Source organism: Eretmochelys imbricata, chromosome 1, assembly GCF_965152235.1.
Source record: "Eretmochelys imbricata isolate rEreImb1 chromosome 1, rEreImb1.hap1, whole genome shotgun sequence".
Classification (NCBI taxonomy): domain Eukaryota; kingdom Metazoa; phylum Chordata; order Testudines; family Cheloniidae; genus Eretmochelys; species Eretmochelys imbricata.
In genome coordinates, this window is record NC_135572.1 from 161,133,183 (window position 1) to 161,156,067 (window position 22,885).

The window sequence follows — 22,885 nt, forward strand, 5'->3', positions numbered from 1 at the left end:
ATGTCTCAAAGCTGTAAGTGAAGAGGAAAACAGGCTGGGCTGGATCTGTCTGTAACACTGTGCTTGCTGGATTAATCTAAAGACAGATGCAAGAAGACACTTTAATTACTTCATCCTAACTTTTTATTACAACATCAAGTAAAATGGTGAGTTACAGAAGAACAGGGACTGGAGATAATCACAAGGATGAAGTCACACATAAGCTCATTGTTATATACCTGCCAATAGGGTTTTAAATATTCTGTACATGCATCTTAGTTTTATTTATTCATTTCCGGACAGATCACCTCAGAACTACCACTTTAAACTATGAGGTAGCTACTAAGACTGGGATCCTGCCTTTTTCTTCTGGAATTTTCTGAACTGCGACTGTATCGCCACGGCAGCCCGTTCTGTCTCTGGTGCATCCATGTCTATGTCAAAGTCCTCTTGAACTTTCTTTTGTCCATCTGTCCCGAGAAAATGAAAAACAAATTAATATCAATTTGAGAATATGATAACCAACTGCACCATGAGATGGAAGCTCCCCGCCCCCCGCATTTCTCTCACATAGTCTGTCTATGAAGCCACAAAAGCTATTTGAGAACTAAAAGGCAACTGTGACAGAGTGCTGAGCCCCAACAGCTGAACTAACATTCTGGGGAAAGTGCAATGCTCTAATTGGTGCTCTAATTATAGCAGAGCTCTCATTATAAATAAGATCTATTTATTTGGTGTCTGAACCAAAAAAGTTTTGGTTTTTTTTTTTGTTTTTGTTTTCAAGATTATTTTAACCTTTAAAAGTATTTGTAATAAAACTGACATAAGATATGAAATGAAAAGTCGTTAAGTTGAGAAGTCAAAATGTTTCCTTTTGAAAATGTCAAAGTTAATTTGACTTCTTTGGAATTTTTGTTTCCAAAGGTTTGGGAGTTCTGACTGAAACTGTGGCGAATTCAACATGAACATGCTAAGAGTTTCAACCTGCATTCTTGGGAGGTAAGTGGGGGGGGAAGCTTCATCCAAAAATTTTCATCCTGCTCTACTTATAAAATGTTACGGCCAAATTTAGCACCCAGTCTTACAATGAACTGCATGCCGGGACACATCTATGCCTTCATGGAGCCTCAATGGCGTTAGTGGGGCTCTGTCCAGATCCAGAGGTCCAATCATTCAGAACAACTTGCCTTGTCTTGCCTCAGATTGAAATCTATGGTATATTTAGGGCAGAGACCGTTTCTAGTGTCTCTATATCTTGTAATTTTATCACAAGTTTTGCAATATTTAAGGTGTTTCTTACAGCTCTACATCCTGGACTCATGGGGCTACACCAGAAATTCAGCTTTAATTGAAAAGAATAAGGAAATAGCTAGCCCTCACAGTAGCAGAGATAAATTTTTAAAATATGAATCCTAAAGGTGCAAAAGTTACAGACCATATAAAAAGGAATGTCAAATGTTTTATTCTTGAAATCTCATGATTGTATTAAAAAGCTCATTGTTCTGGAGGCATCTAATTCATAATTTTTGAATACTTGGGGGTGGAAATACTGCATGTCTTTTCAACTGCTTACTGAAATGCCTACCACAGTTTAGACACTATGAACTCCAACTCAGTCATTCTTACGCTTAGTAGAACCTTAATCCAAAACTATCGTATTGATTTCAGTGGAACTACTCAGAGCAAGATATTCTTCCTCATGAGTAAGGATGATGCAAATAAGGTCTTCTATAAATAATGATGATTATTAATAAACAAATATGTTGACATTATTTTGTTTTTATTTTTTTAGAAAATTATAACAGATTTATAACACAAATTCTGAAATAAATTTAAATTTCAAGAGCTCTTTATCTATCTTTTCTTGTTACCCCATCTGTGATGGGGCCTCTACCCCACACAGGTGAACAGGTTAATAGGAGTCAGAGCTTAGTTAGTCCACTTTGTTGCATCTGGAGATTATAACGGGATTGATTTGTTATTAGACCCAGCTGGGGAGGACCTGGGTCGTCTTCATAAAGGAATGAAGCGGAAGCTACCGAGAAGGTCCAGGAGAGAGGCCCAAGAGTGAGAAATCCAGGAGAGAGGAGGTAGGAAATTCCCTGCCTCTGGAAAGGATCTGGGAAAGGCAGACTGGAGAAGCCCACAGAGATGGAATTAATTCTTGAGGAGATCCTGGAAATGGGGCAAGGCACTGAGAGCCAGTCCTGAGAGGTTGGTGTTCTGACACGGAAAGAAGGAGCAGTGAGGACCTAAGGAGAAGCCTGGGAACCAGAGGAGAGGCTGTGTTAAACATAGGCTGTGGAGAGGCAGCGCCAGGGACTGGGAGGCAGGATGTGGCCTGGGAACACTGGCAGAGGAATAGAGGGTGCAAGTGCACAGGGGCCCAGGCAATTTAGAGAGCCCCTGCAGGCTTGAAATTTTGTATCATTATTAAGGCTGTAGGCTTGTCATGGTGTGGAAAAAAGTCATAGTGTTTGTCCATTTGCTCATGACTTTTTGTGTGTGTGTGTCCATGACTCACTCTGCAGTAGCCGTTCCTTTTGTCCTGTGGGGATAGAGTTGGTGCCCTACTCTATGTATTGTAACCTGGCATGCAGGGTCACAGCACCACTCAGGTTTGGCCCACCCAACTCTCTGTTATGAGGGGGGCAGGTGAGCCAAACTTCAGTGAGTGGCATTTTGACTTGGAGAACTGGCTCGCAGCATTGCTCAAGTTTGGCCCCTCCATCATCATGATGGCCTGTTTAGGATCATACAGTAATTTTAGTTGCATAGTGCAATCAAAAGGTTAATTAAATTAAGGCTTCTTGGTGGAAAACTTAATCCCATTAGTATTACTTTGCACTTCTATAACCATTCCATCCAAGAAACTCAAAACTCTTTGCAAATATTCATTCATTGACCCTACGGGATACAGAAACATAATCTCCATGTTATACATAAGGAAACTGAGGCAGAAATTTGCACAGACTCACACAATGTGTCAGTAGGAGAACCAGGAACAGAGCCCAGCTCTCATAACCTCTAAAGATATGCCTGCACCGTGATTAAAAAACACACGGTGCTGAGTCTCAGAGCCCAGGTCATCTGGCTTAGGCTTGGGCTGTGAGACTATAAAGTTGCAGTGTAGACATTTGGGCTTGGGCTGGAGCCCAAGCTCTGAGATCTTCCCTCCTCACATGGCCTCTAAGCCCAGGCTCCAGTCCAAGCCCGAACATTTACACAGCTAGACCCACAGCCTGAGCTTGAGTCAACTGAACTGGGCCACCCACAGTCAAGCCACAGGTTTTTTTTTCGTTATGTAGACATACCCTAAGACATACTTGCTCCCCATTACAGAAATATGAGTTTCGATGCCAAGGCCCAGATCCACAAAGCTTAGGCACTGACTTTTATTTTTCCCCAGGGATGCTCCACCCCAAGGCCCCACCCTCACTCTGCCTCTTCCCGCCCCAGCCCCATCACCTCCCGTGAGGCCCCTGCCCACCTGCCGCCCTCTGCCCTCCCCAGTCCTTCCTGAGCCTCCAAACAGCTGTGGCTGGTGGGTGCTGAACACCACTATTTTTTTTCCATGGGAGCTCAAGCTCCGGAGTGCGCCTATGCACAAAGTGACTTAGGTGTTGCAATGCTCACCCTAACCTTTAGGCTGCTAGCCACTTAGTAGAATCCACAAAGCCTGGGTTACGTGCCTAGGCTCCCTATACAATGCATATGCAGAGATAAGCACCTGAAAACGGGATCCACAAAAGCCTGCCTGAGTTAGCCAAGAGTAGGGGCTGACAAGGAGCATGTTTCCGAAGTCCTGCCCATTTCAGGGAGTTAGGCACCTGTATCTGGGCTGAGTTAGGTACCTATGTCCGCTGGGGAACCACCTGCAGTCAGGTACCTAATCTGTTACTTACAAGAACAGTGGTGGCACATAGTGTGGAGAAGGGAGAGCTCCACCTTATAAATTTAGTCCAGTGATTAGGGGACTCACTTAGATGTGAGAAACTCTGATCCAACTCCCCGTGCTGCCTGATGAGAGAGGATTTGAACAGAGGTTTCCCACCTCTCACGCGAGTGCCCTGATCACTGAGCCATGGGATAGTCTGACATGGGTCTCTGTCTTGTTCTGTTGAAGCTGTCCCACTATGTATAAATATGCACTGGGCCAGAGAGCAGAAGCAGTGAGAACCAGAGGGAGAAATTTAAGCCCCTAGGGTTCTTTAACAAAGGCTAGATCTACACTTCAAATGCTACAGATGCAGCACTTCAGGGTAGGTCTTGTCTTCACGACCAGCTCTACAGCGGCACAGCTGCACCGGTGCAACTGCTCTGCTGGAGCACTTTAGTGAAGACACTTCTGCACCGATGGGAGAGCGTCTAACTGCACCGATGGCAATCTGCCTCTCCCAGAGAAGCTCTCCTGTCAGCACAGTGCGTCTACGGGCGGGCTAGGTCAGTATAACTGCATCGCTCAGGGGTATGGATATTTCACACCCCTGAGTGACACAGTGATACCAATACAGGTCTGTAGTGTAGACCTGGCTGTAGACCCTACCTACACTGACAGGAGGGGTTCTCCCATTGGTGCAAGTAATCCTTTTCCATGGACCTAGTGCTGTCTACACCAGGACTTAGGACAGCATACAAACTCCACTCCAGGCTGTGGATTTACACCCCTGACTGACGTCATTAAAACAACCTAATTTTCTAGTGTAGACCAAGCCAGAGAAAAGTTAAACTCCTAGTGAGTTTAAGTGCCTACACAGTTAAGTGACAGCTGAACAGGGCTTTTGTGGATCACAAGGGCACCCAGATCTGGATGTTAGATGCTTAAGTCCCTTTGTGGACCTGGGTCTGACTGGCAGACTGGTAACTAGAGCTGGAACAAAAAAATTTCCCACTGTAAAATATAGTTTTTTGACAAAACTGTTGGTTTTGGGTTTGTTCTGGGTTTGTTGTTTTGTTTTTCTGGGGGGGGGAATATATCAATTCTGGAGAAATATGGTTTTCTCATAGAAAATATCAAAATGAAATGAAAATTTTAATTGAGTCTTAGTGTGATTTTGTTTCATTTTTTTTAAATAAACAAACAAAAACCCCTGAAACGACATTTTACATTTAAACCAACTCCTTTTGTTTTGGTTCAAATTTACTGAAAGAGAACTGACATTCTTCAACCAAAATATTTCAAATGAAGATTATTCATTTGAAATGTTCCAGAGAAAAAAATGCTGGTGTTCTGACCAGTTCTACTAGTAACTAGATTGTGGCTACGAAGAAGTACTAAGGAGAGGGAGAGATTTTTATGAGATTACAGGTCACAGAAGCTCTCCATTAAAATATTACAGTAAAACTTTTCCAGGAGGAGTGGAATATACAGAAGTGAGCAATGTTCTTATTTTATCAAAATGTTTATTGGGAATTCTAAAGGGAAGCATTTAATCTGCTCTGATGTTGATACACTACTTTTGGCAGTCTGTGGAACGTTTTCCACTTCTACCGTACCTTGGCAAGCTTTTGGCTAGTGCTCGGCTTCTCATTGTCATCATAATTGAGAGACTTAGCATTTAAATACAAAAATAAACAGTTGCAGCTCAAGCTTCATTTAGAGTTTGCACAAGGGGAAGACACCAACCACACCTTCACTTCGTAATTTTAATAGAAGAAGTTAAGCTATCAAGTTAGGATGAGATAGCTACTTTCACACGACTGTAGTATGAAATCTCAGCTGGACTGAATCATTCCCTGTTGTGGCAAAGATTTGCTTGCTGCGCTGACATGAAGTTCTGGAGTTCTTTCTTGAATGTATAAGATTATAAAAAGAAAAGGAGGACTTGTGGCACCTTAGAGACTAACCAATTTATTTGAGCATAAGCTTCCGATGAAGTGAGCTGTAGCTCACGAAAGCTTATGCTCAAATAAATTGATTAGTCTCTAAGGTGCCACAAGTCCTCCTGTTCTTTTTGCGAATACAGACTAACACGGCTGTTACTCTGAAACCTAAGATTATAAAGTCTACCAACTGTGATACATTTTCTTTGGGCTCTCTGAACCAAATAATCCCCAACTGGTGTACATCAGCCTAGCTCCATTGAAGTCAATTGCACTACACTAATTTATACCCACTGAAGAGCTGGTTCCACCCTTTCTATTTTTGGAACCATTTTTGTTCCTGTTGAAATCAGTAGTGCAATTCCTCTTGCTGTAGTATTGAAACATGTGAACGATCTGATGATATAGACACAAGACTCATTTAGACTCTTAGATTTAGAAATTGATAGGATTCAGAAAAGGATTAGCCATGTATGTGGGTATATTAGTTATATTAGACAGAAGATAGATATAGATATTGTGATGGGGTGTATAAACCCCACAATGGCAGTGACAGAGTTACAGGGAGCTCATGCTTTGGCACCTTCAGAGGAGACCTGTAATTATGGATTAGATTCTGCTGAGGAAATGCAGGCTGGGGGTTTCTTATAAAGGAAAGACTACAGGGCAGGAGAGATCTAGGAATCTTTTCTGCTTGCTGGCAAAGGAACAATAGAGGCGCCTGTAGGAAGGAGCTTGTACCCTGGGACTATTTCTGAAGGGAAAAGGTAGCTGAGAAGACTCCTAAAGCAGGCCTGGAAGAAGTGACTCCAGGGAAGAAGCACTGAGAGTCACTGGGGAAGCCAGGCATCCATGGAGAAAGCCCTGGGAGGCAGTGGTCTGTAATAGAGTGAGGAAGTTTGTGGAGAATAGATTCTGAAAAGGATGGAAGAGTCTTTGCCCCTTTCAACTGGGGTGTTGTTACCCTGGAATGTGTGGGATTCTTCATGTGACTTGGTTGGAGGGCCAAGTCCACTGCACAGAGCACTGAAGTCCAGAGAAGGGTGAGGGGCAGAGGAGTTGCAAAGCCAGGTTTCACCATGTGGTGGTGCTCTGGCATGATGCATCTATGATAACATATATGTTTTGTTTTTAATGGGTTATAAACCCTCACGATTCCAGGCATTAACCAACCACTAACTGAAGAAGGTTAAGAAGAAATTTGCCCAGAAGGCAGGTTATTCCATAATTATCCATTGTGGGGTTTCTAGAAGCTCCCTCTGAAGCATCAGTTGGCCACTGACAGACACCAGACCGATCTGGTATGTCCCTATGTAGAATGAGTCAGATGGACACACGTGGTCTTGTTTTCACAAGGGAAAAAAAGGTGTTCTTAACTTGAGTTGGCTAACTCAGTTGAACTAACTCAAGGTAAAATCGTTAACATGACCAGCAACCTTCTGTGAAAACTACAAACTGGACCGTCTCTTGTAGGATTTTACTGCAAGTTGGCTAACTTGAGTTAATATCACACCTTTTTTCCCAGTGAAGACACATTCTACAGGTGTTTTATGGCAGTCAGGAACATTAGACTCTCCATAGAACATTACGTCCAATCTAAAATGAAACACAATATTCACAAACCAGACTCCCGGGTTAAGACTTGTCCACTACTAACATGCTCAAATGCTGGTACCGATACACAAGCAACAGGATTCCCCTCCTCTCTCCAAAGATTATCCCTCATCCCCACTCTTTTTATTTTATATGGGCAAGTTAAGCTGAGTCTCCCAATGATAACACCCCTCAAAATGACTTAACATAATGAAATATCTGCCAGCTGCAATACTATATAATCTGTATTGGCCAGTTTAGACAGCACCTCCATCAGTAGATGGTGCTATGTCCTTATCTTAGCTTTAAGCAGTTGTCTTGTATGTTATGTTTTTGTTGTTCTGATCTGGGGTTGTTAGCAAGTTCAGTCTTCCTGCCTGTGTGTGCTGGAGTTGGCACTGGAATTTGTAGTGTCCAATAAATCTCTAATTCTATAAGTGAGTATTACAGAACTATCTATTCCATTTCCCGAACAAACACTAGAATGTTAACCTTCTTTTGTGCTTCAGAAAGTTATAATCAATAACAAATACTAGATGGATAATGAAACTTTGTCAGACTCTTCCTGTAAAGAGGCGAACAATCCTTGTACACACTGAAGCTTCCCAGCTACCTCCTGAGAAACGTGGTGCAAGTGTAATTACTCACAAATGCCTTTGGCTAACTTCTTGCTTTACTTCTCAAGTCTATACCAAAATGAATGATGACAACACAGGAAAATGGAAAAACATTACATTTTCCTCCAGAGCCATGAATGCAAAACAGTCCTATGGGCATTAAAGCAAGGAGGTATAGGGAAATACACGTTTCAAACGATGTTAGAAAATTAGAGAGTTAAACTTAAGAGTTTCAGTTCACTCTTTGCTCTAGAATAGCTTCATGTTGCCATAAATGAAGCAAAGATTTTTTTTCTCATTTCCTCTAACAACATTCGGAATGAAACTGTACTGGAGCATGGGCTGAAAACTATAAATAGTAATGACACTTCAGATCTTAAGTACCACATGCTCTCCTTGTCCCAGTAAGGATCAACAGGAGTTACAGAAACGTGGGTAGAATATACCCCAAAGAATACATTGTTTTCAAGGACTGAACTGCAGTATTTAGCAACTGACGCAACTAAGGGATGGGGAAGAATGTCAGCACCCCACAGAAAGTTAGCTCATGTAGGCACTTTGTCTCCCATAGGGTCAATACCTCCTCAAGTGGCCCAGTGCTCAGGGGGACTACACAGGCTGCACCATCCTTTATGCTTCCCTGACCCCAGCCTGTTAAGCCAGCCAGTACAGGCCATGGTTAAACCAGACCAACACTGACTTGGGGAGCTCCTCATTTCTGGTCCCATGGATGTTACAGCCATGTGGTAAAGTGATGGTGCATCATCTTGTGTGACAGGACAAGAGACTACCTGACCAAATTTCACAACAGTTCCCATGAAGGCTCATACCCTGCCAGAGAGTGTGGATGTGTGCAGAGTGTGGAGAAACACAATAGGCAAATCATGGTCTTCCCAAAGACCCTCTCCACTATATAGGGCCAGGAGAGCTGAGAGAACTGACAACACCATTCTGTTTCCCCTGGATTCAGGCTAGAGGAGGAAAGCCAGAGCTTCCAACTGTCCCTGGAACAGAGGGAGAGCTGGAGGTGGCAGACTGCTTCTTTCCTTCTCTGTCCCCCTGGATGGGAGAGGGAGCCAGCAGAAGGACAGATCTTGCAGCTGAAGAAAGGAGGCAGATAGGGGTCTCAGCTCAGACAGTTTTTCTCCCATCAGATGCTGGTGCTGATCCACCCACTGGCAGGAAAGGTTAGAGCCCCAAAACGCCCCAGCCAGGGACAGCACCTCCTGCTCTTCTGATGCAGGACTGTAGATGCTTCTACCTGACGTCCTCATTTTACCAGACAGTGAACAGGCAGGAGGGAAACTTCAAGGAGCTGAGCTCTTCCACGCCCAGGAATAACATTGTTTCTAGTGTTAACAGAGTCAAGCTCTGGTCCAACATGCTCCCCCTTCTTCTTAACCCCTGCTCAGCATCACTCACTAAAAGATATCGCAGAGCTCACTGACTCAGCAATTCTACCTTGCTGTCCTCCGTGATGTTAGGCTCCTCTGAACTTGATTGATATCAAAGCACATGCTTCTGTGATCTCACCGGCTCAGCATCTCTAGCTTGCTGGGGTAATTTCAAGGCACTACTTTCTGAGAGGGCTCTCAGAAACTTCCATACTTCTAGTTTGGTGAGTTGATGTCAAGGCTCAGGTCTCTATGAACTCACCAGCTCAGTAGCTTTAGTGAGTCAAGGAAAATATCTGTGATACTACGGGTTACCACCAATCTTGCTTGTTTGCCTGGTCAGAGACCAGGTTTTTGTGTGGTTACTGCCTTACTACCACCACCTTATTGGGCTGGCCTTATCTTTTATCAGTTCTCTGGGTCAGCTCCACAGTTGCCAGCTTTCACACAGTAAATAAGCACCCCGACTTTCACAATAAGCCAAAAATCAAACTAATCTCATTTCAAAACAAGGCCAAAACAAGCCAATCACTTAGAACCCCAACACTTTGTGACTAGATCCCCCCCGCCGCCCCCGGCGTGCAGTCTGGGACTCTGGTGGGCCCGCTGTGCACCCCTGATTTTCTCCTCTGCTTGACCCTGCTTGCCAGGAGCTGATTAAAAAAAAAGAAGCAACAAGCCAAAACCTAGCCAACAAGCCAATTAAGCCATAACCAAGACCAACTTCTGCATTTTGTTTGTGGGTTTGGTATGTCTGGCCAGCTTTTAACCTCCTGGGTTGATATCTAGGCACAGACCTCTGAGAAGTTACATACTCAGCACCACTGGTTGGCTGATCTAATGTGAAGAAACAAAGTTCTGTAAGCTCCATGGCTCAACTACAGCTTGCTGGGTTGATGTAAAGAGACAGCCCTCTGTGAGATTCCTGGCTGATCTTCTCCAACTTGTTGGACTTATGTGAAAGACCAGAGTCCCATTCTGGCTCAGATCTTGCCTAGCTTGCTGGTATAATTCCAAGGCATAGGCCTTTGTGAAGTTACTGCCTGTGTGAGAGGAGCCATTACACTAAGTAAAACTATTTCCCCATGTTTATTTCCCCCACCCCCACCCCCCACTGCTCCTCGGACGTTCCTGTTAACTGCTGGAAATGGCCCACCTTGATTATCACTACAAAAGGTCCCCCCCCCCCCGCTCTCCTGCTGGTAATAGCTCATCTTAAGTGATCACTCTCCTTACAATGTGTATGATAACACCCATTTGTTCATGTTCTGTGTGTATATAAATCTCCTCACTGTATTTTCCACTGAATGCATCTGATGAAGTGAGCTGTAGCTCAAATAAATTGGTTAGTCTCTAAGGTGCCACTAGTACTCCTTTTCTTTTTGTGAGAGGAGCATGACCCTCTCTACTCCCTACCAACTTTGAGGACACAGCAGGGGTGCTATGTCTTCACACCCCTGCAGTGATAGGTCAGTAAACAGATTTGGGGTGGGGGGGGGGAGGAATGAAGCTCCCTCCCCCAACCCTTGTACAATGGCATATCAGAATCTAATTCTGAAGATGTGAATCAACACATAAATTTCGTTATTTTAAAAGGACATTCCTCCCAACAAGCTCAGGGATTACAGAAGAGCTTTCCTATCTATGCATTTAAAATTCTACAGGGTAGTACCTACACAGATATAATTTTGTTGTAACCATTCTACTTGGTGAGATGGAGTTTTCTCTGCAGGTAAATATATTGGTTCTGATTTCCTTAACTTATGGTATTAACAACTTTACGTTTTCAAGTACCACTTCCAAATCTCTAAGGCAACCCATTCTGTCTGAGAGTGTGAGACTGGGTTTTGTTTTATTTCTTTTGCAGTGGTTGGTTATTTTGAAGGAAACAGGTGCCTGGATGGTATAACTTCCCCGCAGTAATGACCACCTAACCCTGGACAGCAAACCCTAGAACCTGCATCTCTACTATGACAGCAGAGAGAAATAAAGGTTGTGATTAGTGATCAGGTTAACTCTACAGCTAATTACCTGACCAGCAGCAAGCAACTCCTTTAATATCACTAGAAACAAGAGGGGAAAGGAACTAACATCTTTCTGTTAAAACTGTAAATTATCGTTTGGTATAAAGATGACTTTATTTATTAGTCAGCCAGAATCCGTTTTTTCCTCAGATTGACCTTTACTTTGGTAATGCAGTGTTTTTATCTCAAATGTGGAAAAATTAGTTTTGATGTAGGGCAAAGACGGTCGTTCTTTTATGAGTTTAAAAATGTGTTTTTCAGCATGAGGCCTCTGAAGTGTCTGATATTTTTCCAGTTCTAAAAATGTTATAGAGAGCAGCAATATTACTTTTGACACAAGAGAAATGTAAGGGCTGAAAATTATGTATAATCAGATAAAATATAATAAGACAGAAAGGAACAGTCATAAAGATAAATTTACAAAATTCTATTTTAAACTAATATCTAGCCTGCTAAAAATGATTTTCTTCAACAATTAACATGGTGACAAATATTGTTTGTACTGAAACATTAATATTTAAAGTCATTCCTTTCTTTAGAAATAATTATATTGATGCCCCAATTATAGACTTTTAAAAAGGCTAAAAAATATGAGCTTGTGCTAACCGGGATCTTGGAGCGATTGTGGGTGTAAAGTTATATGCATAATTAAAATACCAATACAGGGATTCTGCTTCATGCAATGATGACCACATAGAACATGCCAATTGTAATGACCACCTCAAGCTTCTAATGTCATCAGATCTTATTAGCTAAGGTTGTGCCTGATCAGTCCTCAAGCGGCTAGCACACAGGGAAAACTCAGGAAGCCACAGGAAGTGGTGTTGATGGCCACCGGACAGCACTTCCTCTTCCTTCTGAATCACTACTGAACCAATTTCTGGCCAGCAGGTACTATGCTGTTGAAGGTGTTATGATTATATGAAAAACCAAGGTCCTCCTGACCACTTTTAGTCAGCTCACGGTCCTGTGAGACTCTTTGCAGGAATATGAGCATTAGCCCAATGTACTGGACAAGTTTGAACTAGGAATTTTCAAGCTGCCATATTAAATTCCCTGTATTATACTTTCTGTTGAAGCTGTTGTACAGTATTGCTGTGTATAAATGAACAGCTACACTGTCCTACCACAGAACTGACTGCATTTCAGTAATGTGTGAAGTGAACCTCCCTCTCACCCTACTCTGGTGTATTGTAAACTGCATTAAAATTACAAGCTATCACTTTAAATGCAAGAGGTTTCATGATCCTTTATGCATGTAGGGAAGTATGCAGTCTGGGCCTAGCAACAGTCTGTCTGCGGAAAGCCAGCATGTAATGTTTCATTAGCAAAGAGTGAGGCTGAATGCAGATTAAGTTGAACAAGAGCACTGCTCTATACATGTGGCTGAGTGTCTGCCAGCCTAACTCCCCATGTTCCAGTTTTCCTGGCATCCCATCAAGAAGTCCCTCCAGGGAACGTGGGCTCTCTGGCTTCAGTTCCATTGATCGTGATACGTTTCCTAATTTTACAAAAAATTTTACATAAACACTAAAAATAAATTATCGACACCCAGACCCCCACTAGCATCCATAGTGGACACTATGCCGCTTACACTGGGCAAAGCTGGAGAATTTTCACACAAAATGCCAATGTTGTATATTGGGCACAATGTGGAATGACTTCATTTGTAATACAGATGTTTACGGTCACTCCAGGCTACAGACTGGAGTGACCATAAACATGCACTGGAGCTGGCATGTCTCTGACTGCTTTGATCTTGTTGGGATCTGCTTTCAGTCCCTCTGCTGTGAGCAAACATCCAATATATTCACCTTCACTGTTTGTCACGTTTTTTTCTAGGTTGAGTTTTATGCTCTTGTCCCCGTATCACTGTAGAAAACTTTATAGTCTTCTGTCACAGTCTTGTTCAGCATCTGTATCATTGCTGCCTTTCCCTACAGTGAAGATAACATCTGCAAGTTGAACAAGTGGAACTTCGTAACATTTGTGCTCTGCTCTGTCCATGTGCCTGAGTGGCTTCCAGCCTAACTTCCTGTGTTCCTTCCAGGTGTCCTGGCAATAGCAGTCCAGCCAGGGAACATGGGCTCTCTGACTCTGGTTCCATTGATCATAGTACAGAGAGTAAGGTGGGTTGAGTTGCTCCTCTGTCTTGGAGAGCAGCCTGCTTTGTTTCTCTTAGTTTTGGGTTCTTGTGTGCTATTGTTGGGAATTATAAGAAATAAAGTAGAGTTATGTTGCAACATTCCAGCAAGAGTATTATATGTTATCTAACTTCACTGTGTGTCTGTTTGAAACAGATCATATATTATTTCTATAGTCGTAGTGCCTAGAAGCACTAGTTATGAACTGGGTCCCCAATGTGTTAGGTGCTATGCAAACACAGAATAAGTCTCTGCCCCAAAGAGCTTAAAATTTTTATGAAGTGCACAAATATTTCAGAATGTAAAGTTTAAAAGCAAGACCTAAGTCCTTACTCAAAAGTAGAATATTGAGTCCTTTGGAAGATTGGACATCTAACAAATTTAATTAAAATGACTTCAAACAAATGATTAATTGCAATGACCAATGGCACTCAAGGCCTTGATGAACAACAAAGCAAAAGAAGTATTCATCCTCAACACTGATACAGCCTCCTTCGAGTTATGACTTCCATATTTCTCCAAGAATACCTCAGCATAGCTCAGCATATTGACAGTAAGGGTGTCAATTATGGGGGTAACTTTTTATGAAGTTCTTTCACACTTACTGATTGGTCGGCATGTTTTGCTGCCTTTTTTGCAGTTGAGCAGTCAAATACATCAGCGCCTTCTATTCCCCTTTCACTTTAGAGCAAGGATATGAAATGTTAAATCTGCTGATAGGATATAGGTTGAGTATTTTCATGAGCAAAAGTTATGCTGAAAATTTTGAAGTTAACTTGGCAATGTTTCTCATGCTTTTGTAACAGGGAACTAAAGTTAACAGCATAGTAAGTAAGAGAAAATACTTCATGCGAACAAGGACCCAAGTGACACTTGCTGTGGAAACAATCATGGAATTGACTGCATGTGGTGAACACAAAATCCGCTATACTATTCTGCTAACATTGGGCCAAATTATGGCTTCTCTTATGCTCATGCACTGTAGGGTGGAGGGGACTCTGGGGCACTGTTCCTCCTAAGCTGTGTGTGTGTGTGTGTGTGTGTGTGTTTGTGTGTGTGTGTATGCGCACACAGATCCTAAACCCCACACACACAGCGAAACACCACGTGCACAAAAATTTGCACAGAAGCACAACAATTTGCATAGAAGAAATTTTTTGCGCACAAGGTCTGTCAAAAATTAGAGGGAACATTGCTCTGGGGGAATTTTCTTCTGTCTAGCACACATATGTGAAAGGCAGCCATGACTGGCTGCAGGTTTGAGGACAGCAAGACAGAGAAGACTGAGCGGGTGTGTCTAGTGGCACCCAGCACAGCCTATTTGCTCACTAGAGTGGACATGCTGGGTAGGGGGATCCTGGCTAGCACCCTGTTACATAGGTGCCAAATCCATGGGTGCTCTGGGGCTGGAGCACCCATGGAAAAAATATAGTGGATGCTCAGCACCCACCAGCAGCCCTGCCAATCAGCTCTTCCCTTCCCTCCCAGCACCTCCTGCACTCCCATGAGGCACTGGGGGAAAGGAGGAGGAGTGGGGGCAAGAAGAAGTGGGGGGAGGGGTGGAGTGGGGGCAGAAAGAGTGGGCGTGGGAGCTTGGGGAAAGGGGTGGAGTGGAGGCAGGGCCTGGGACGGAGTGGGGGTCGAGCACCCTCCGAGAACTCAAAGGCGGTGCCTCTGCCTTTTTAAAGGTACAGCAAAGGATGCTTCTCACCATAGGCCTGATTCGATGCCTATTGAATCAAGAGCCTCGTGTCGCCGTTAGATAAGCCCCATATTGCCCATGTGCAAAGGCAGGGTGAGTACCTCCAAGCACTGCTGTCCAAGCAGGGAATCTTCTCCCCCTCCTTACTGGAACTCATCCATCCTCCCTGCCATGCATGGGCACCCACTGAGTTATGCATGGAACATTGCTTGATAGTTGCTATACAAGTTTCACATGAAAATGATATAAATATTTATCTTAGTTTTTAAAAGCCCAGAATAGGTAAATCATTGATTCAGTGTTAACTATTGGTACACTTGCACAAATGTCACATGCCCCTTTCTTTACATTAGAAATTCACACAAAAGAGAGAATTATTAGTGGCCGTGAGAGAGAATGTGAAAAGTGTCACTCCTCCACATAAAACACTAACATTAGGAGTTCTTAAGAAGATTCAAATGTATTTCTTCCCAGTCTGAGCTCTAATACATGCATTTCCAACTGGGATCTTGAGGAACATGCTGTACAAAGAATCCACCAGGGCAAAAGGTAAATTTCCTCCCATAGAAGTAGCAGAGAACTCCTATTGGCATGCAGGACAATTTATTGTTAAGTGCAGGGGAAAAACAATGACAATTAATAGATTCCCTAAAAGACTAGAACATGAATTAAAAAGGACACGGTGTCCTTCTCAGATGCTTGTTCATTACTTATAGAGAGTTACTATGTTGCTGGCAGACGCCTGGAATTCTAACAAGTCAATACTAGAGCTCTGTGGGATTTCTCTCTCTGGCCTTTTATGTCTGTACTGAGTGAGGGTTGATGGTATAGGGTAATGCAATTTTCCGAGCCTTTTTTTTAAGCAAGGGAGACTAATGAGCAAGGTCAGGCACCAAAGGCACTAGACAGCACTTTCTTCAACCATTTCTTTTTTCCATCTAATGAAAAATAGAATTTCAACTTTTCTTTTACATAAGGGACATTGAACGAGCATCTTCTTTTGAACTTGAGGTTTTTGAAAAGAAAGTATGGTGCCCCAGGGACTTAGGGAAGGATTGTGACTGTTCAAAACACAATGCCTTCCTGTGTTCACCTTTGGATGGAGAGATACCAAACTGCCCCGTGTAGGGTCTACCTTCAAGACATAATCTACCCTTAGACTACGTACAGGCAAATAAACTGCAGTAACAGAACATTAAGGGTGATACCATGATCACCTGCTTTATGGAGTATGTCCCCAATTAGCTTTTAGCTGCAGCCTTTACTCCTTGCCCAGGCACCAGAAAGGAGAATATACAGTGATGTCACAAAGGGGGAAAGACTTTGTTAAGCTTTGCTGAAAGTTTAGCAAATGCCCACTGAGCATGACCAGAAGTGGCCTTATGGCTTTTATTAGTTTATAATGGAAAAATGTATTGTTCCATACCTCAAAAAAGGAGGATGGATTTTGCTTGAACCTCAAAAAAATCACCTTCCGGCAGAGAAATGCTATGAAGTACTAGAATGGTAATACCTAGAAAGGTATTTCTTAGAAAAAAAATGTCCACTATTTTAGATTCTTGTGGATTCACAATATTTCTGTGATATTCAAAAGGTGAAAAAATTGTCTATTTTCCAATTAAAACCTTTGCAATGAGGAAAATGGAAAAGGTTCCAGTGTGAGGGTGATAGGAAAACAAAGAAGATTGTGGTAGTTGTGAGTTTTTGTCTATTTCTTTTCACTTAGTTTTGACTTGGTGCCTTTTTTTCAAAACTCCAATTTAAAATCTATTTTATTAGGGAAGAGTGGGCATTGATTTAACAAAGAACTTGCAATCACAATTAGAAATATATTAAACTCAGTATGAGCCTAATCGAATACAAGAAATAAAGGCTTTCCCCTCGACTAAGTGGTGTTTGTGTGCGTGTATGGTGAGCAAATACACCAAAAAAAAAGTTAAGAATATTAAGGTTGCAAAGTACTCAGAAGTTAAGAAATACCAGAATTAAGGATGCCTGGGCAACTTTAATTCAGCTCTCATGTGCATGTGCATTGTGGTTATCTTTAATCACGTGATCATAAACTATTCTTCCCAGAACCTCTGCCTCATAGAGTGGACAGGATGGATGGTGCTCAATTAATGAACAAGTGTTCAATATTTTGTTTTAATCTTCATTGTTCAATGTGTGGTTCCAGGCCTTATTGACTGCACACAATTCAAACCCTGCTCTGAAGACAGAAGTATTAATTTCCTCCTGGGCTTTTCTGTGGCACTCATCACTATAGAGTGTTTGTTTAATCTTTGCAAAAGTTGGGTAAGGTGAGTGGATGGTATTATCCTCATTTTACAGAGAGGGAGCTAAAGCACAGTCAAAAGTGTCTGCTAATTTAGGATGCCCAATCTGAGACTTCTAGGGCCTTTTTTTTCCCCCTAGTGTTCTTAGCATTACCTATGCTCAAAGCACAGCTCCTATTAACTTCAGTTGCAGTTGTGAGTACTAAGAACTTCTGCAAGCCAGGATTTCTAGTCAGGCCCTCAGAAAATGAGGAACAGACACTTAGTGACTACCTGGCATCACACAGGAACTCTGTGGCAAATTAAGAGAGTAAATTCCACATCTCCAGGGCAACAGTCATGTCTTACCAATGAGACCCTCTTTCTCTTCCTGCAGTGCCCTACCTCATTCACTAAAAACCTTCCAACTTATATAACAAATAAGCCAGGGTGTCTTGCAAACAGCAGCCACCCTCCTTGCATGACCCTGCTTCATCCCCTGAGCTGAATGAGACAGGGAAAAACAGTATGTGATCATTTAATTAAAGACTGTATCATGACGCTTATACATAGGGGTGCTGAATTAGGGTTGCAAGGGCATCCTTAATTCTGGCTTTTCCTAACTTTTTACGTGGCAACCTTCATGTTCTTTTAACAAAATGTGTGTGTGTGTGTGTGTGTGTGTGTGTGTGTGTGCGCACACGTGTGCTATTTCCTAGGGTTTTTTTAAATCAAACAAATTCTATCATGTGGAACCATTTTGACATCCATCCAGGTCATAAGCAAAGTTGGAACATTTGGATCCACCACCCTGACCTCTGTCATTTGAGCTCACGGAAAGCAATAGTAGGTTGTCATCCTCTATTTGGACCACCACAAGAGCAGGATAAAGCCACACTTCGCTAGTGGGTTCTTCCTACTGTTTCCTAGTCTCCTTGTCCAGTCTGTCTTATTCTCCCACCTACCCCCGAGCTCCTTGTCTGATCTGTGCCCCTTCTCCCCCCATTTCCACCTCCCAGTCCTAGTCCCAGTCTCCTTGGCTGACCAGTACCGGTCTGCCCCATGACTCCCATACAAGTCTCACCTGGCTCCTTGTTCCAATCTACTCCTTTCCTTTCCTTCAGTCTGGCTGTTGTCCCCTGTGTATTTGAGTCAGGCAGGTTCCTCCTTCGTGCTGGGGGCGGGAGGGGAAAGGGGGCAGGACATGGGTCATTGCGAGCAAAGGAGAGTCAGGCTCCCTGTTCTCAGTTCTGGTGCCCAGCCCAGAGCAGGCAGGAACTACAATTACAGGAAAAGTTCAGCTTTGAAAAGTTCAGCTCTGTGGCAATGACATCTGTGCAGTTTGGTCAGCAGCCCTAGCAGCTGTGAGAAGATACAGCATGCTCCAGGAGGATGGAATCTTTTAACTACTAAACTCTAATAAATCTCTACTGAGCATGTGCACAATGTGATTTTTCAAAACCTTATAACTTGGCCAAATGTGAGTAGATTTTTCACAGGGATGGCAAAAGACAAATCCCTGACACAAAGGCTACTTCTCAAAGACGAGGAAGTCAGATTTCTTTTTAACATTGTTTCATTAGCCACATTCTTGGAAACAGCTGACCCATTTTGGGTGAAACTTTCCAGAGTAGAAAATGTCAGCCCCTAATGGTTAAAGATTGACAAAATTATAAGCAATTGAAAAGGGGTCTTATACTGGGAAGTGCCAGGTAGCCTTAAGAGGTGTGTTACCAATCCTGCCTATAATAAAAAAGAAGTTAACAGCTTAATTTAAAGCGAAAGAGAGAACCCAGAACAAATGAAATCGAAATAAAAGTTAGGAATAGATGGAATAGCTCTAAAGAAGGTCTAAAAAGAATGTGCACATTCTAGTGCTGGTGTTTTATTTGTACCAGTGACTTCTCAAAGCTTTCAACGTCAGTGCTTACTAGCAGCAGAGTCTGCTTTAAAACAATTAAATAAAAGACAGAAGATAATCAGTGATTTCCCTTAAGAATTCTATTTTCTAGAACTTCTCTCTTGCTTAGCTTTGCTCTTAATTTTAAACGTCTCTGAAAATATTTTCCCATGTGTGAATTTAAGCTTCGATAGACACTTTTTGAGTTCTGCTCGGATTTACAGACATGTCAAATTGTCAATAAAGCTTATTAGCCACACTATCTCCATTGACACACTCAGTTGGTGAGCTGTTTATTGCTCCAGACCATATTCCTCTAATCCATACAAACTCATTTTTCGCTTCCTTGTAGCTAAGGATTACAAGCCCTCTGAGTTTATGAGGCTGGTATCTAGATGAAGGACTGGAAATTTTATGTCTTTCCTCCACCCACCAAAACACAAGTTGGGCTAGTGTAATAAAGGATTTCAATTAGGATCAAAACCTCCAAATGACACAGTGAGCGCTGGCATGTTGAGGATAGGCAGTGTACAGTACATCCCAGGACCAGCTACAATTGTGCTATATAAAGACCAGCTAATTCCAAAAACTGCTCAAACCTTAGAATTGAACACAGATTGAAGAACCTCAGAATTTTTATTTTTCTTCTCTTTCCCTCAAGAGCCCAACCCTTCTGCCCTTTCTTTGTCATCTTAAATGGAGGAGAAATAGAGAGAATGAACTGAAAGCCCACTTGTCCTCCAAACAGTATTTTAAAACCTTGAGTCTAAAACAAGTACTCTTTACTCAGACAAAACTCCCACTGATCTGGTTGGAGGGAAATTTTTCAACTATTCAGATACCTTTTGGGGTTGTAAATTAATTGTATTGACTCAAAAAAGGGACTTAGGTGTCATTGTGGACAGCTCAATGAAAACCTCTGATTAAAACAGTGGTTAAAAAGGCCAACAAGACGGTAGGAGGAATGAGGACTGGAGTGAAGAATACTATGGAAAATATTACATTGCCACTATATAAATCAACATGCATCCTGACCTGAATTAGTATATGTAGTACAGACCAGGTTGGCCTCATCTCAAAAAGGATCTTGCAGAATTAAAGAAGGTCATTGAAGGGCAGCAAGAATGATTAGGGGCATAGAAAAACTCTCCTGAAGGGAGACTTAAAAGACTGGGATTGTTTACTTCACAGAGGAGGTTAATAAAAAGGGACATGCTAAAAGTATATAAAATAAGAATGGCGTGGAGAAGGTAGATTGGGAGTTTCTGTTCTCTCCGCCTCATGACACAAGATCAAGGGGACATTCAACTAAATGGGAAGGTGGCAAATTCAAAACTGATAAAATAAAATACTGTTTCAGACAATGTGTCATTAGACTGTCATTGCCACAGAACATCACTGAGGCCAGGAATTTAGCAATATTCAAAGGGGGACTGGATATTTACATGGATAGCAAAGGTAAGCAGAGTCTGAATGAGCTCTCACCTGACCTCTAGTGATGAGCTGGGAAGAGGACTTCAGGAGCCAACCTTGTGTGCATGGGTGCCTAGGTGTTCAGCATGATGTGGCTGCTTTACCCAAATGATCATTTTTGGCTGGTGTTGAATCAGAAGTCACTTTGTTATTGGGGGCAGGGGTTCTAAAAGGTTGTTATCCTTGTTGTGTGAATCAAGGGCAGCAGAACTGTGCTTGACATACCTTGATTCAGGGACTCACCCTCAACTAAACTTCACTCACCAGGCAGTGGACATGGGTGCCAAAGCCCAGTGAGTTGAGAGAGTGTGGGTACTTGTACCTGGTGGTGTGGCCCCCTGAGAGCTGTGTTAAAAGGTGGGACTTCAAGATATCCCAGAGGGGCAGAGCAGGCAGGCAGCGAGCAGCCATCAGGGCAGCCAGTAGAACAGAGCTGTGAGCAGCCAGCAGGGCGGCTGGTGGAGTGGACCTGATGCTGGAGCAAGTGCCTGGGCAGTGGAGCGAATAAGGTGCCCACCCTCCAGGGTGGGAGGTGAACTCACACAAGGGAACCTCTGAACTCTGGGTCTTCACTGACGAAGGACAACAACTGAGAGTGGGGTGTGATGAAGGGATAGGCATGTTAAAGGAACCTTTGGTTGCTGGACTTAAGAACCTGAGGCAAAAAGACACTGCCCAACGAACTCTGGGGTGGGAGTTTGGCTCATGGGTTTATGCTTATGAACCCTGCTTGCAACATTTTCCCAGATTAATGCTAAGTTACATTCGCCCTTTCTATTAAAAGTTTCTTTTCTACACTCGGACTCTGTGCTTGCGAGAGGGGAAGTATTGCCTCTTACAGGAACCCAGAGGGTTGTCCCAGGTTACTGGGTGGGAGCTCAAGCCGATTCTGTGTAGTATTGTTGAAAAGGAACCCCTAGATATTGAACCCGCCCTTGTTGCTGCCGACTCTGACTGGCAGAAGGGTTACACAAGGGTATCAGAATTATAATAAGTAACGCTAACAAAAAGTGTGGAAAGAAAACAAAACTTCATGCTTCATGGTTTAAAACAGACTATAACTATTAGTAATTAGGATAAGACCTCCATGAGGGGCAGATTATCACTCTTCTGCCTACTGCAGGGGCTCTTCTATCTTTCTCTGAAGAATCCGGTACTGGGCACTGCCAGAGGTAGGATACTGGACCAGATGGATCTCAGGTCTGACCCAGTACGGCAATTCTTATGTTCTGTGTTCTCATTTATAGCAATGCTTTATATTTTGAAGAATAATTCTTCTTAGATTTTCTTTTAGTTCTTAACCAGCCATTGGTTGGATTCCAAATCAGGTTATCATCTATAGAATAACTATAGTCATAGAAGGATGGTACAAGATTATGAAAATCAACAACAGATTGGCACTTAACTCCCAAAAGCCCCTGTGAAAATTTCAACCTGTATGACCAGCAGGTAGGGGTGCTGTGGAGAGGGGTGTGTGTACGTATATCTCAGGGTAAATTCACACTGAAGCTGGCAATATAATTTCCAGCTCACATGGATGTAGCTACGCTAGCTCTGATCAAGTTACCATGCTAAAAAATAAATAGAAGCGTAGCTAAGATGGCACAAGCATCTTTCTGCACAAGCATGTGTGGACGGGCTCATGCTTGGGGTGGCTAGACCCTCCTGCCACTTACATCTGCACAGCTACGCTTCTGTTTTTAGCATGCTGGCTCTACAATGGTTATGTCTCCTTGAGCTGGCAATTACACCTCCCGCTCCAATGGAGACAAACCCTACACTAAAACTGGTCTGATTTTATCCAGGCCACCAGATAAAGTGATCAGAAATAAATTTGGAAGCATATTTTAAAACGTCTTAAAAATAACATTTATCATTTCTGAACATAATGCTGGGAGTGGCCATCTTGCTGAACGAATAATAGCAGCAGTAGATAGGGCTAATTCCTACATGCCTGCACTCCTGAGCTTTAGGGATTCCA

General features: G+C 42.7%; 1 protein-coding gene across 1 annotated transcript in view; it reads right to left on the minus strand.

The window, feature by feature from the left end:
- Positions 1-292: 292 nt before the first annotated feature.
- The window catches only part of PCP4 (Purkinje cell protein 4), a 66,781-nt gene continuing 44,188 nt past the window's right edge, over positions 293-22,885 (minus strand). The window contains exon 3 of the mRNA XM_077807241.1: positions 293-449. Within this exon, the coding sequence (XP_077663367.1) occupies positions 322-449 (128 nt within the window). The 3' untranslated portion in view covers positions 293-321. The remainder of the gene's footprint in view (positions 450-22,885) is intronic.